The 14,087-nt window shown below is 55.8% G+C and overlaps 3 protein-coding genes across 3 annotated transcripts; 1 reads left to right on the top strand and 2 right to left on the bottom strand.

The window, feature by feature from the left end:
- Positions 1-2,303: 2,303 nt before the first annotated feature.
- L226DRAFT_560987 (uncharacterized protein) lies at positions 2,304-4,055 on the bottom strand (the record flags this gene model as incomplete). The annotated part of the gene is made up of 3 exons (XM_067683398.1): positions 4,048-4,055; positions 3,894-3,994; positions 2,304-3,838 (listed from the first exon to the last, which is right to left on the bottom strand). Coding segments are annotated over exons 2-3 (1,536 nt in total), but the record flags the coding sequence as incomplete, so codon positions are not given.
- A 1,075-nt stretch (positions 4,056-5,130) lies between these two features.
- L226DRAFT_613735 (uncharacterized protein) lies at positions 5,131-6,534 on the top strand (the record flags this gene model as incomplete). Its single annotated transcript, XM_067686535.1, has 7 exons — positions 5,131-5,266; positions 5,323-5,490; positions 5,551-5,653; positions 5,706-5,943; positions 6,001-6,191; positions 6,246-6,321; positions 6,374-6,534. 7 exons carry the CDS (start codon positions 5,131-5,133, stop codon positions 6,476-6,478), a joined length of 1,017 nt encoding a protein of 338 aa, XP_067534522.1. The 3' UTR covers positions 6,479-6,534.
- Positions 6,535-7,276: 742 nt separating this feature from the next.
- L226DRAFT_91638 (uncharacterized protein) lies at positions 7,277-8,986 on the bottom strand. Its single transcript, XM_067687335.1, has 4 exons — positions 8,940-8,986; positions 8,806-8,875; positions 7,432-8,754; positions 7,277-7,377 (listed from the first exon to the last, which is right to left on the bottom strand). The coding sequence occupies exon 3, from the start codon at positions 8,734-8,736 to the stop codon at positions 7,435-7,437; it is 1,302 nt and encodes a 433-aa protein (XP_067534521.1). The 5' UTR covers positions 8,737-8,754; positions 8,806-8,875; positions 8,940-8,986; the 3' UTR covers positions 7,277-7,377; positions 7,432-7,434.
- Positions 8,987-14,087: the final 5,101 nt, after the last annotated feature.

Below are 14,087 nucleotides of genomic sequence, written 5' to 3'. Positions count from 1 at the left end.
GCCTTCGAGCTCATCTGGAAAACGGCTAAGCTCTAATTTCTTCTTCAAGAGATTGAGTTCGGAGTCTGGGATAGAAATGGAGTACGGCTGTTCGTTAATGCTGGCCATATCTGTCAATAGTTATATCGAGGCTCTCTGCGGATGGTGGGATGGTGGGATGGTGAAAAGAGAAAGAAAGTGCGTCGAACGGGTTATATGGGGCGGTGAGAAGCCGAACATGTTTCGGGATGTCGGCCATGCCGCAACCCGGGCTGATGCTACCACGGTGACGAGGCAACGATGGAGTCCCAACCAGACCGACAAGCGATGCTTATGGGTGTTACTGTAGAAGGGTTAGTACGGTCTTACAGCTGGTGACTATTCGGAACTCAGCACTAAACAGGCGACATACATATCGCTGGTTATATGATTCGTTGATTCACCGTTCTACACGTCGATATCCTAACTAACAACGAGAGAGATGTCATCGGCGTGAGTCTGTGGCGCGCGTAAGCTGGCTGAGCTAGTGTTAGTAAGGAGAAGTTCGGTGAAGAGATTCGTAACTCGTTACTTTGTTACTTACGTACATACCCACGTGTTGGGTACCTGGAGACACCGTTGCGCTCTCACTGTCAAACTGCTCTCAGATTGACGTTGAAGCTCTACCCCAAGGAGCGTATCCATGCAGGGCCCACTGTGTACCACTAGTTCCTTGGATCATGTCATCTACTCTGTCGTGACTAAGGAATCGTCCCCAATATCTGCATGTCGTACACCATAAAGTCTGAACTCTCCTCAAAGACCAGCTTCAAGCTCTCGACGCCACCCTCCATCAAGTGCGCATCGTTCGGAACGAGCTCAAAGGTCTGCTTCCGGTTCACTCTTCGGGATATATACACGTCAAGACCTCCTACGTCTTCTCACCGCCCGCGTGTTCAATTGGCAAGCACTCCACTGACGAATCCGCCTTGAAAGGTGAGGTCCACTCTCTTGGGGATGACGGGGAAGGGGAAGGAGACCTGGATGGATTGGGGAGTGCCCTAGGTGTTGGGTCAGTAATGCAAATGGTACGTCACAAGCTGGGGTCTGACCGCCATGCGCACTGCGCCTGAGTCCCGTCGCAAGGTCCGAACTTACCTTTGCCTGGCTCTGCTGACCACATCCGATTGCTTACCAGTTCGCAATCCCCTCAGTTCTCGTCAGTGCGCATCTGCTCATGAGAAGATACCACGGACGCCGCATCAGAACCTAGATACACGTTATAGCCTGTGCTCCGGACTTCTGGCGATTCTCTTCCCCGGTATGCATCGGACCCAAGCAAGGTGGAGGATGGCACTGGGACCGGCCTCGAGGCAGGCTGTAGGATGTTCGACGACATCATGCACGTACAGTAGATCCTGCCTCGTATCGCCGAGACAGAGGTACTGTGCAACTGCTTCGTGATCACCATGCATCCGCTAATCATCTGCGCCGCTAGTGCTGTTAACGTTTCCATTTGCGACGTGCCTACATCTTGACCACTCAGTGCCCGGACTCGCAGTGCCGATGAATGTCGTGGGGCGCATCAGGAGCATCAGGGGCGGGCCCGTCTGGCGCAGCTCTCGACAGCCACACCAGCGATTATCGCTTCATGAGCGTCCATATTAGAACCCTTTCTTGTTCTTGCATCGTGCACTCGGACTTGGCCTTGTAAAGTAGCAAGGCGACGGCGAAGTAGGTTGGGCAGCGGTGAGTGTTGCTCCTCGTCGTTTGTCCTTTCGGTGGAATTGTTTGCTCTGCGAAGGTTGCCCCATGTATCGTCCCTGTGTCGCTGTCGAAAGTATCACAACTTCAAGGCTCTTGTGGCCTCTTAACTCGGATTTGGGCAATCATTTGCTTGCGTCTACCCTTGAAGTGCAGGTGTGTCACCCATAGTTGTGATCTGTATAGTATAGTGTGTCGGGAGTGCGAGCACAGGCGGTGGCTGATGCTAAATATACAATGATGGAAGTAGTGAATACGGAGTGAGAGGGGAGTAGGATGATGCGTATAGGAGGTAAATCATACGTGGAAAATACGCGACCAAGCGAAGCGATGATGAGATCCAAAACAAAGTCAGACAAAGTTCACCATAGTGCACCTACACGAGAAGATGAACAGGACGGCTCTCGGCAGTACTCGGGCACTGTCATCTGGGGGATAGAGTCGATACGCTCAACCTTCACGGTCGGAACGTACTTCGAGATCTGGAGGAGCTCGGTATCGTCGATGACGACGTTCACCGCCATCTGCAGGATGAGCGTGTCTAGGTAGGCACATTTCCCCGTTTCGAGGCCCTCGCATACCTTCCCGAGCTTGAGCTCAGGCCGCTTGACCGTCTCCGAAGTCCGCAGCCCTATCCCGTGGCAAATGACGAGTTTCAGTGTCTTGAGGCAGCGCGAGGCGAACAAGCGATGAGTCGTGTTCGGGAGGATCCATAAGTTCGGCTCGAGCGTGTGCGGGAGGATGTATACAAGCGTCTCCAGCGCGGAAAGCCCGACGATGAGGTCGCGCATCGCGATCGCCACACGGTGGACGAACGACATGTAGCCGACGAGCCTGAACTCTGCCCAGGGGATAGTCATGGTGGGGGTGTCTGTGTCCTTGATCGGACGTGTCGCCTGCATCCCGACGAGCCACAGGGTACGCACGCTCGCTAGGGCCGATTTGTCTTCGAGCATGGCCCGCTGCGCCTCGTAATGAGGACCTTCAATTTCACTCGGGCTGGTGCACCTGACGTGGAAGGTACCTGTAGGCCCAACGGACGTTAGGGATGCGCTACTCCATTCGCCGTACAATGAGCGCCAGGAGCCAGGATCGGAGATCTCCTTGTAGACGCGGGGAGGCTCGAGGTGGACGATGCGCAGCGTGTGGGGATCTGGGGAGAATTTGGGGAGAATCAGCCTCGCCACGTCGCTCTTGACGTTGGGGCTTAATAGCTGGAGTGCCATACATCGATTGTGCGGTATAGACATGAGATAGAGACCATCCTTGTCGGGACGCTCCAAGGTGACCCGTTGTAGATGAGGGAGATGGAGCCTCATGGTGGACACGGGGCGTTCCATGATGCTCTCCTGGGAGTGGTCGAGGACGAGGGATTCGAGGTTGGGGCAACGGGAAAGGAACGCCAGGAAGGTCTTGTCGAACCGCGGTAGTCGAACATCGATCAGTGCAAGATGAGTAAGAAAAGGGAAGTGGTTCCTGGGGAGGAAGCAGACTTTCCTGAGCGTCAGATGGCGCAAATGCGACGCTTGAGGGAGCGATAGAAGAGAGCCCTTTGGTGGCAACCACGCCACGCCGGAGGTTGCGATCGAGAAGAATCGGAGCTTCGGCGCAAGGAGTGCGAGCAATGGCACCCACGAGTCCATGTTGAGGTTTGCTAGACGGGTCAGGTGCAGCTCTTGGATGCGGTGCGCTTCCGCCATGTACCAGTCTCGAACCTCTTGGGGAGTCCGGTGCACGAAGGAGATGTACACGTTGAGCGGGATGTCCTTGCTCACAGCCTGCATCTTGTCAGTATCAAAGGGCGTGTCCTCGGAGATTATCACCGTCTTGACGATCGGTGGAAGAGACATAACCACCTCACGCAATCTGCGGCATGTTTGGGCGACTGGTCTGAGAGCGGAGGCGTCGATGACTGAGCACTTCCAGTGCGGATCGAAGTCTGCTCTTCGTCGGCTCAGCGGCAACGCGAATTCTTGGAGGATAAGTGCGAGCATCTCTGTTGGAAGCCTCAGCAGAGGTGGTGTGACGATGGTAGGGGTGACTGCGTCGCCGTCGGGGTCGAGGTTGTCATGGTCATGATTATCTTGAAGGCCTGAGTTCACTTCTGCGTCAGTCACTGTGTACATGGGCATTCAGCAATTGATGTAGGGTGACGCAATAACTGAGCTTACTGGATGAGAAGGTGGATACGATGTACCAACCACCAAGTTGAATCTGTTGCCAGTGTTCCCAGAGTGCTTGACACCCACAGTAGTCGAGTATCAAGCTGCTTCTGTGGGAGACAGATGAGCTGGATTCACCAAGCAGGTCGCACAGAATTCTCACCAGTTCAGTATGGGGTGGTAGCAATCGTTTTCAAGAACGGTTCGCAGTTCACGATCAGAAAAGAGATCCTTTCGGCAGTTCCCGAGAGCGCTTGACATGCTATTTCGGGAGAGGCGCCCATTCCGTTCTGGCCCGCGTCGAGCTCCGTCTCACTTTGAGCCACGCCCGACTACTTACTTATTCCCTCTTCTCTTCGCACTTATTGACGACTTGTTAATTCAGTTGCATTGTGCTTGAGGTTGCTATTGTAAGTTATGCCCGGTTCAACTGTTGTAACTCGGACTGACCGTCTAAACAGCATGCTAAGTATTTCGTCGTACCTTTGGTGGACGCTGGAGGCAGATCGTCGTTTACATACACGACATGGACGGCATGCTCTCTTTACTAGACCTTTAGCACCTCTTCGGGACCCTGCATTTACATAATACCTCAAGTTCAAGGATTGATTCCGTGACGTAACACACAGGGAAGAAGCTGAGAGTCGACAATGCCATAGAGCGACGTCCGCCTCCTCACTCCCGAGACAAGGTATGGAACTCGGTCGGGACACCTCTACAGCGCAACTCTATGCCCTCTTTTGTTAACTCGGTACACGGAAGTCGGACCATTCGCACGACGACCGAGGAAACCGCCACAACTCTCTGTAGTCTTCGGAGAAGCGACAGTTGAACGCATCACATCGAGTTGACGCAATACGGCCTGAACTCGGTGATTTTCTACGCTTTCGATGCGATATCACAGGGTATAATACAAGGTATCTCGAGTTACGTTCTTACTGATGGTGCCCTAGTGTTCGAAGTACTAAGCCCGTATGCACTGTGCACTTACTCCGATCGCTGTTTTACAACAGGCATGGACTAGGAACCTGACTTCTGAGACAGCGCCAGCCACGACAATGACCGACCGGTTCAGACTCTGCAGTGCTCTTTGTGGGCGTTCTCGGGATCGAAGAACCCCGGCTGAGTCCCGTGAACTCCCCCCTCGGCCGCCCTAAGAGTATGATCCCTTTTGTCTCATATGCTCACTGTTTACCCCCCCCACTTCCATCATCCTACTGGTAGAATTCACAGTAACTGCACTGACATGAACCGCGAAGACATCGTCTTTCGTGTACCGGACTCAGGGCTGTTTGTGTCGGCCAACAACTATACCCCTACACAACAACCCGAGCACGCCAGCGGAGAAGTCACTTTGGTCTTTGCCCATTGCAGTAGTGCTCGTAAGTCTTCCGTCTGCGCGACCAGCGCGATATGCTGACATTCTGTCCTGTTGCAGACAAGGATCAGTGGGAGGACACCGTTGCGAGACTGTTCCACATCTCCGCTGCGTCCAACCAGTTGTCGCAATCGTGGCGAGTCCGCGACGCATGGGCCCTCGACGCTCAGGGCTACGGAGACTCGCCAATACTCGGCAAGAACCCACCTGCTAGCCGGAAGCCTCTATGTGCGTGCTCTTGCTCTCCTCGGGACATCAAGACTCAACCGGGGGCTTCTACCGTAACAGCCGTTTCAGAGTATGCGAACGTGCTGCGGTACTTCGTGACATCGATATTTGTGCAAGGAAGGAGCATCATTGCGATAGGGCACTCTGAGAGCACGTCTGCCTGGTATGACTTTTTGAGATACCCGTCGGCGATCGAGCTCACTCTCGGGTTGTAGGACTATGGCTTGCGCCGGAGCAACACTACCAGCCATCCGAGCGATGATCTTTATCGAGCCGGTCATGCTAGCGCCCGTCGTCTTGCAGGAGGACGGGCCCACTACCAAGGAGGACACGACCATGATCGGAGTACTCCTGAGGGCAGACCCTTTCCGGAATATCGCCACAGTGCAGAAGGCGATGCAGAGACGGAGTCGCTGGAAGCTCTGGGATGAACGTATATTCGAAGCGCATCTCGTAAGTGTAACATGTGACCTTGTCCATAACTGGCTTGCCATGCTGACGGGGAGACAGAAGCACGGCTTTGTCGAGTCTCTCGACCACGCCACAGAGCTGATGGACATACCAACGTGTCCCGATGCGCAGGCGGCGGCTAGTCTCTATAGCAGCCACGGACGTCTCCTCGTTGTGTCAGGAACGCTGACCAGCGACGTCTGTTCACGTTACGCTGTGCATGTCGTCTTTGGGGAGCGTTCAGAGGCAGTGTAAGTCCTCGATCCTGCATACAAAGGTGTCGCTCTGACAAGGGCTCTTGTTAGTCAAAACGAGACGCTCAAGTCGAAATGTGGTGCCATCGCGGCTTCTGTCTCAAACGTGCCTACGTCTGGAAACCTGGTGAGTTACTGCAAATTGCGTGCGGCAGCCTCCAGTGACGGATCCTGTCCAGACTGTACACCAGATCCCGGAGACAGTTGCGGAGGTGATTTTACGCATCATCCAATCACCTTTGGGGATGAACATGGAGGGCGGCAGAATGACCGCACGCTTGTAATATATGACCGCGTACGCGTTTCGAGGACAATGTTTACAATAGTTCGATACGAGGGACTTGAGAACCATCGATCTGTTCTTCGCAAAGATCACTGTGATATATATGGTCTGGTGACAGACGACAATGGTTACATTCACAATTCATGTACGTACGACGGTGCTAGTGAAGTCGACAATCTATAGCTGTAGCAGAAGGTCTCGTATGCTTCCGATGGGCCACGAGACGAGGAAGGGAGTGAACGAACAAACTCGTCAAGAGGGCGCGACTAGCGAGCGGGCCGAGAACGCGCGAACAAGGATAGGTCGGGCGGGCAAGTATGTACACCGAGTGGACGGCGGAAGAGGACTAGAACGAGCTCTACGAGGCTGCGAGCCTGAGCGGGGGAGTTATTATAGGCGAATGCTAACGTTGTCTATGCAATGATACTGGGATGCTGATGGGTGGGATGAGGCGAAGATAAACGATGGGAGATGAGAGAAGGGATGCATACGAGATTGAGTGATGGATGGATGTTGATGCCGATGCTGAGGTATGGAATGGGAATGCCGTGGAATGGTGGGATATGAGAATATGAATGGGGGATATGGGATATACGGGGAATCTATGATAATCCTACTTGCGATGCCGATGATGATGTCAACGGGGTGCCAATGATGCCGAACTTGGAGCCGATACCTGAACATGTGGAAGCCCATATACGAGAAAATCGAACAAATATATGATGTGAAGAGGGAAGACGGAACAAGACCAAGTGGACGTCGTGAAGGCCGTGGTGCAATGGTACGTCATCAAAATTGGGGGAAAGAGGTGTGTCCGTTCACATTGTCCATGGTGAAGTCGCGGACCGCTGCGAGGGACAGCGGGCAAGTGCGACCTCAGGAAATTTTTGTTCAGCGCATCTATGTCTTACGTATCAGCATCGGGGGAGGAAGCATCGCCACGAGAGTACTCACGGATTACGCATCTATCCATTGCCAGCCAGGCAATGCGCGGGTACGTGTGGCAGTCGCAGCCCCTCTAACAGGAGCGCGCCCTCTTGCCCTGCCTCTTTCTAACTCCGGGCTTCGAGCACCGCGAGCACTCCCCTTCTCGCGGCGTTCCTCACGCCTGTGGCGACTCACACTCCGTCCGTCATCTCCGCTGGTATCCGCGCCATGCTGTATCTCCTTCTCCAAGGATCGCTCGATGTCTTCATCGCTGACGAGAGACCGCCCGCTGCCGTACTTGTTGTACTCAAACATGCTGACGACACGGCCTGCGCCACGCCCGACGACGGTAGCCATGCGACGAGCGGGGTCACGAAGCTTTTCAACGTCGTGCTCGGCGCCAACGCTAGAACTGCGGCGTTTCCGGGGCTGAGCCATGCCGGAGTATGGTGACCGCGAGCGCTCGTGTCCGCGAACACTCAAACCCCGGTCAGAGCACTCGGCCTGAGCGACATTGAGCGATACGACGGGCGCAGCAGCGGTCGTACGACGGAGCGCAGGAGGCCGAGGCGGGCCGACGTGTCGAGTGCGCGTACGAGAGCGGAGCTGACGCGGTGGCGACGGCGACGGGGAACGATAGAGGACGGATGGAGAAAAGGAGGCGTTGTCGAGTGAAGACAGAGATGTCGAAGTAACGGAAGCCGAGATGAGCGGCCTCTGGAACGCGGAGGTGAGAGGGAAGTTCTCGTCACCGTCGATTTGCATGGATACGTCGGCCGAAGGAGGACAGGAAGGTTCTGACGACTGGAATGACGACAGCGATGAAAGCGACGATCCGGACGTCAGTCGGCGGTGTCTAGTGGCGGAGGCCTCCTTCGTGTCGTTGGCAGCAGCGGCGAGCACATCCGAAGCCGCATATACCGTGTGAGTGTTTTGAGCGTCGTGGAACGGGAGCTTCGGGACAGCGTATAGAAACGGTTCTTGAGCATACGGCTGAGCCGGAGTGTCATGGCTGGTACCCAACGCGGAGAGCGGCGCATATGTCAACTTCTGGTGCAGAGGGAATCGCCGGACGCCTGCGCCGCGCTGCTGCAGGAAGAGGTGTGCAGTGGCGTCGGGAGCGTCAGGTGAGACTGAGAACTCGAAGTTGAACACGAGCTCCGGAGACCTCTGATCGCGGACAGGCGAGCTTGGTGGGGGGCAGACAGCCTTCCTGCGAGGAATGGGAATGGGGCTGGTAGGGTTCGAAGTGATTTTCAAGGAGGTGGGAGGGGGCGGCTTGCTACTGCACGGTTGGGGCCAAGATGGGTACATGTTCATGACATCCGCCATGGGACGTTGCGCTTGCAGCTACGCAAACGCGTTAGTACCGGCGAAGCACCAGCTGTTGAAGGAGCTCACGGTGAGGGATGAGTGGGGTAGAATGGAGAGGGGACGCCCGCCACACGGGTTTTATGATGCTGTTCGCGCGCTTGGGTATGTAAGAAAGATGTCAGATAGATGGAGGGAGGTAAATGACGGCGTCAGTGACAGACCTGAAACTTGTGTTGGTAGCGGAGGGTACGCTGTCCGGACGCTCAGCTCACCGATGACGGATCCTCAAGACGCTGGGTGATAGGTGGCGTGCTCATAAGCTACGTGTGTCAAAACTTCCATGAGGACAGAAGGGTACGAACGAGAAGGTTGGCGGCAATATGCGTCTATGACGGGAGGCGAATTGCCGTCTTGAGCTCTTCACAGGGTAGTACTCGACCTATGAGCAAGGAGGACGCAAGATTGGCACTGCTATCGCTTGAAGGGAAAGCGAACAAGACAGGATGGCATGGAAGAGCGAGATGACTGTGGCCGCGGCAGGCAAGGAGAGGGATGTGCATATGGAGCAATACGAGAAGGAAGGAGACATGGCAACAGGGGGAACGCATGGAATAGAACAAGGAGGAGGAGAGATACGTACGAAGAGAAGCGAGGGCTTTTGCGCCACTGAAGGGCCGTTTCGGAGTCGAGTGGTGGTGAAGACGCGGGGATGGCGGGGATGTCCTGCGTTGGCCGGTATGGAACCCGACAATTAATCGTGTGTAGGCTTCGGGGCGTGAAGAGAGGGCGGGCGAAGGTGAGTGGGCGTGCACAGAATACTGGTCTGAACGCACGTACGATGTGCCACTCGACGTGCGACGACCCGGAGCGCCGCTGTGAGAGAGGCGGAGCGCGCTGTGTCCCTGCACTGTTTTGGAGGCGTTCGCTGCTGGCTTTTGGGCTGTGTGGGACGAGAGAGAGGGCGAGGGGGCAGTGGCGGGCGACGAGGACGAGAAGAAAGACAGCGCTTTGTTGGACGAGAATGGAAACTTTATACCCCGCCTTTTCCTCTCGCTTTGACGTCACCCGCGTGCGTCCCACGTGGCTCCCGCCAATTTTGCCTCCGCGATCCAGCCATGTCTCAGATCCAGCTTAGATCTTATGTCTGCGACAGACTGCGACAGTTGGAAGGACGGGGACTGCATTTGACACCAGCTGCGTGCCGTCTATTCCCCGGCGAGTCACGCCTCTTACGCCGGGCAAGATGAGTTCAAGGGCGGACACTTTGAAGCTCACGAATTCCCCCACTCGATCCTCGACGGCCTGCGAAAGATGAACGAGGCGTCGTATGGTATTTTGCGTAAGGCACAAACACTACCCTTACAGTCTGTCGGGCAATACATGTAAGTCGATGAAATCACACGCAGCGAGACAAAGCCGCTGTGCCGTCGGGAACCCAATCAAGCAAGTCGTGCAGTCGGCCCGCCTTGGCTGACGTCTGCGAAAGCAGCCTCAGGCTCAATCGCAACTTCGTCCCATAAGAGCCCGCCTCCCGCCGCGCCAGCCCCCACCTGCTCTTGCTTCCTGACTGTTACCTTCTAGCTCGGCAACAACCTCGAAGACGCGCGCCCAAGATTCAGGAAGCTTGACAGGTACCCTCGACCTGCAAAGGGGGACGCCCCGGCGCAGGCGAGTTTCCCCGAGGGGACTTGAGGAGTGGCGCTGGTATTACCTGTCGTTAATCGTCGTTCTTGCCTTCGCAGAGTCTAGGGGCTTGATGCTCGAAGACGACGAACGACGACGCGCGCGCGCTCAAGACCAAGACTCAAGCACGATGGTGGGAGGGTGGTTGTTGCATGTGCTTGTTTTGTTTGTTGTCTTGGGGGCGTTGTGTGGTGTCGGTCGTGGCTGGCTTGTCTTGTACTGTTCCGCTCGCTGTTGCGCTTGACCTTTGACTCCCCACAGGTACAGAACGAACGGTGCACCGAAGACCTCGACTGGACGACTCGACAGCGGGATCAGGCCTGATCAGCCTCCTCGCATGGGCGCCGGCAGTTCTGGGTTGCGAGCCACCCTCCCGGTCTGTCGATCGCTAACGTCGCGCCCCCAAGGCGTGACAGCCTCCCGACCTCGGGGGCCCTCTGCACGCTGGAGTGACGAGGCTAAACAAATAGAGGGCCCTTCTTCGGGAGGGTCTTCTTTTTCTTCCGTGCCGTCTTCCATCTTCGACGGCGAAGGCGGGAGGCGGCACGGACGGCAAAGAAGACTCGAGCTTGGAAGGAGCCACCGTTCATTATTCCGCGGGGCAGCTATGGTGCGGCTGACATGCAGCTGACATGCTCGAGTCTCGAGGGTCGGCCACTTGCAGTTCTGAGTTGTAGACGCAGCCACTCACGGTGACCTCACCTTGGAGCTGTGCAGATCCGCAGCCTAGCATGCCGAGATTGCTCGCGGTGCTCTGTTCAACCAAACCACGCGAGTCGATGTTTTTGCGCGTGCCGCTGAGAAGCATCCTGCCAACTTCGGAGAGTTGGCATGATAGATATGGAGGTGGGTACTGGCAGAGGGTCGCGTGAATATCTGGGTTTCCCGGGGTGGCAGCACTCACTTCGGGAGTCCGGAGACGGAGTCCACGGTCTCCTGGCTTTGTGAGACAGCGTGCGCGAAACGAACTGGTGCAGACGTTGACTGGGGATGTGGCGCCTGAGAAGTTATGACGTCCGAGTGACTGTATGCACAGTGCGCCCTCCGCTGACGATCACGCTCCGAGGCATTCCCGCGTTTTGAGAAGAGGGTGTCCAGCCCAGGCGACGTCGATGCACCAACGCGTGGAGACTATGTGGACAGAAGGAGTTTGGATACCCAGTATTGCTCGTACCTGCTGCACCCGTCATGAACTCAAGGCGTACGTCAAGGGTCGAGCTGAATGACACTGTCGCACAAAGTTTTGCCTTTACTAGGATGATATGAGGGGCTTGAACGCATGTGACCGGATTTCTTCGAGTCGTCGCACGTACCCCGGTTCCAGGCCGTTGCTGACGCTCGCGCTTGCGCGACTGGGTGAGCGCTACAACGTCGTACGAGTACAAGCAGTATGTAATTAGCCTCCTTTTGCAGATCGTTGACAATATCTCGAGCTCACCTCCTCGACGTCAGTGATTTCCTCTTCGTCATTAGGTCACACGCTGCGGTAAGGGACCATTCGGTCATCCTCCGAGCCCGGGAGCCTAAACCCAGGGGAAGGCTGAAAAATGGGATTCTGGACTTAGATCGACCCTGGCATGAGACGATGACACCGGTTCACGCTCCAAGCTCTCACCTAGATCACAGAAAGCTCCGCCTCTTGAGATCCGGTCAACTCGGCGGGATCTCGGTCAGGCACATACCACGGGGATAGAGAGGACTTGAGCTTGAGGACCAACCAGAGCGGTCGAGGCGGACGGTGATGGTGTCCGTAGGCCAGGACGACGCAGTAAGAGGGATACTAACACGGGTGAAGGAGGCTGCGAGATGGAGCGCATGCAGTGGCCATCCGAGCGATACAGGGTGACATGAGGCTTGACATGTGGATCTGCATGCCGCGCTGCCAGTTCGGAGCCAAGGAACTGTAATCTGGTGTGGGGAACGGCGGGAGGAACATGCGTGGCGGGAGAAGGGAGAAGAAGCTGGCTATATCAGTGGGTCTAGGGATGGACGACGTCAGGTAAGTCCCAACAGTGAAATGGTCGGTCGTCATTGGCGCGTGGACGCAGGGCTTTGTAACGCATCGCCCCAACCGAAGAAAAAGGGGAGGGGTAAGAAGGGTAATGTGGTCAAGCATCCTTCATAAATCACGGCACAGGAAGGGTGAATGACGGTCAGATACACCGGGGAAAGAGCGAGAGAGGTCTCAAATTGTGGGGATTGATGTGAAGATGCAAATCGCAACGCACCGGTTGTCTCCATGCCATTCACTGTCTCGTGCATAGCATTAGGGTTCCGCCGTGACCTCGTACACAGACCATGGAGTGCAAATGGTCTTGAAGGAGCAGAGAAGAACTTTGGCCCGCCTGTCTGGAAGGTGTTGGTCCTTGACCAGTATACCAAAGACGTGCTTGCTACCGCCCTGCGCGTACAAGACCTCTCAGACCTTCTGATGGCGACGTACAATGCGGTCAGAAGAGACCAAGCCAGAATGTAAAGGATGCACTAACGTTGCAGACAATCCCAAAGTTTGCCAGGCTTCACTAGGAGATCGCAGCAGAAGTGTAAGGCCAAGAACGCAATATGAGATGGTTGACCCGAAGCAGGTCGGAGCCCGGAATCTGGCCGGTCGGGGACGCTAGAGAGCTCATCTAGCTCAGCCTGCGGGTAAACAAATTTCAGCGGCGGAAAGCTCTCATTGCCCAGCGATAACCATGAGAAGGGCGCCCCCGGATAACCCGCCCTTCCCCACGGCCCACGGGGTCTTACGTTGAGCCTCCTCAAAACCGGCGCCGCGCCCCTTCTCCCGCCCTCCGACTAGGCACGGTGTCAGGTGGCCTCGAGCCAGACGCCCCTGAAGAACACGAACGTTCTTCGCCAACCTTCAATCCGCACAGTGGAAGTGGTGGAAGAGCTGGTCACATTCTATTCGGTGCTGCGGGATAGATTGTGCGGCACTGCGCGTTTCTCGTGGAACATAGCCGGGATTCGCCTACGAGGCTCTTTTCAGTCCAGCTTGGGCCGTGCGCCAGAGGGCGCCAGGCCGTGTCTTCTCATTACGACCACGTAGCTGGGAAACGGTCAGTATTGCAGGAAATGGCCCTTACGAGGTTAGCATCGGCGACTCGGACGCTATGACCCCAATTCACTACCCTGCGCATTGCTCCTCGCTCCCATGTGTCCCCTGTTTCATGCTCCGAGTGGGTGGTCCCGTGCGCAGCGTTGAGCTTGAGCTTGATAAGTCTCATTGTATTCCTGGTGAAGATCGTCGTGGCGACGTATCAGGGACTTGTCCAGGTCGGTCGGTCTTACGTAGGTAGGTAGCTGAAGCATTCAGTATAGAACGTGAGGCTATGGTTTGCACCTCAGATGTGGGATTGGGGATATGAAGAGAACCCTGCAGCTATATCAGGAACCATCCAGGGGTGAAATTTCTGCGTGTGCATGCCGGAGTTGAGGGGTTGCTCCGAGGTTTTGAATTTTCCTAGATATGGGACGCGGGACGAGCTTGTGGCGTAGACCTCGGAGATGCACCTGAGTCGCATCGAAGAAGTCGGGTGACGAAGAGCATGTGTCCATAGTTTAGGACGGAGGCCGCTGAAGAAGATCTGCAGGCTCTCACCGGCTAGTGACCCGTGGATGAAGTTTCGCCCAAAATCAGCAATATCGGGGCCCGTCGCACTGTGCACAGCCAATGATGTTCACCG

This window comes from Lentinus tigrinus (assembly GCF_003813185.1).
Source record: "Lentinus tigrinus ALCF2SS1-7 unplaced genomic scaffold L226scaffold_15, whole genome shotgun sequence".
In the NCBI taxonomy this organism is placed as follows: Eukaryota; Fungi; Basidiomycota; class Agaricomycetes; order Polyporales; family Polyporaceae; genus Lentinus; species Lentinus tigrinus.
This window is presented reverse-complemented; position numbering and strand designations above follow the sequence as displayed.

Bases quoted from the DNA above. Each gene is read 5' to 3' on its own strand.
- L226DRAFT_91638 (XM_067687335.1), bottom strand. From the start codon at position 8,736: ATGGCGGATGTCATGAACATGTACCCATCTTGGCCCCAACCGTGCAGT.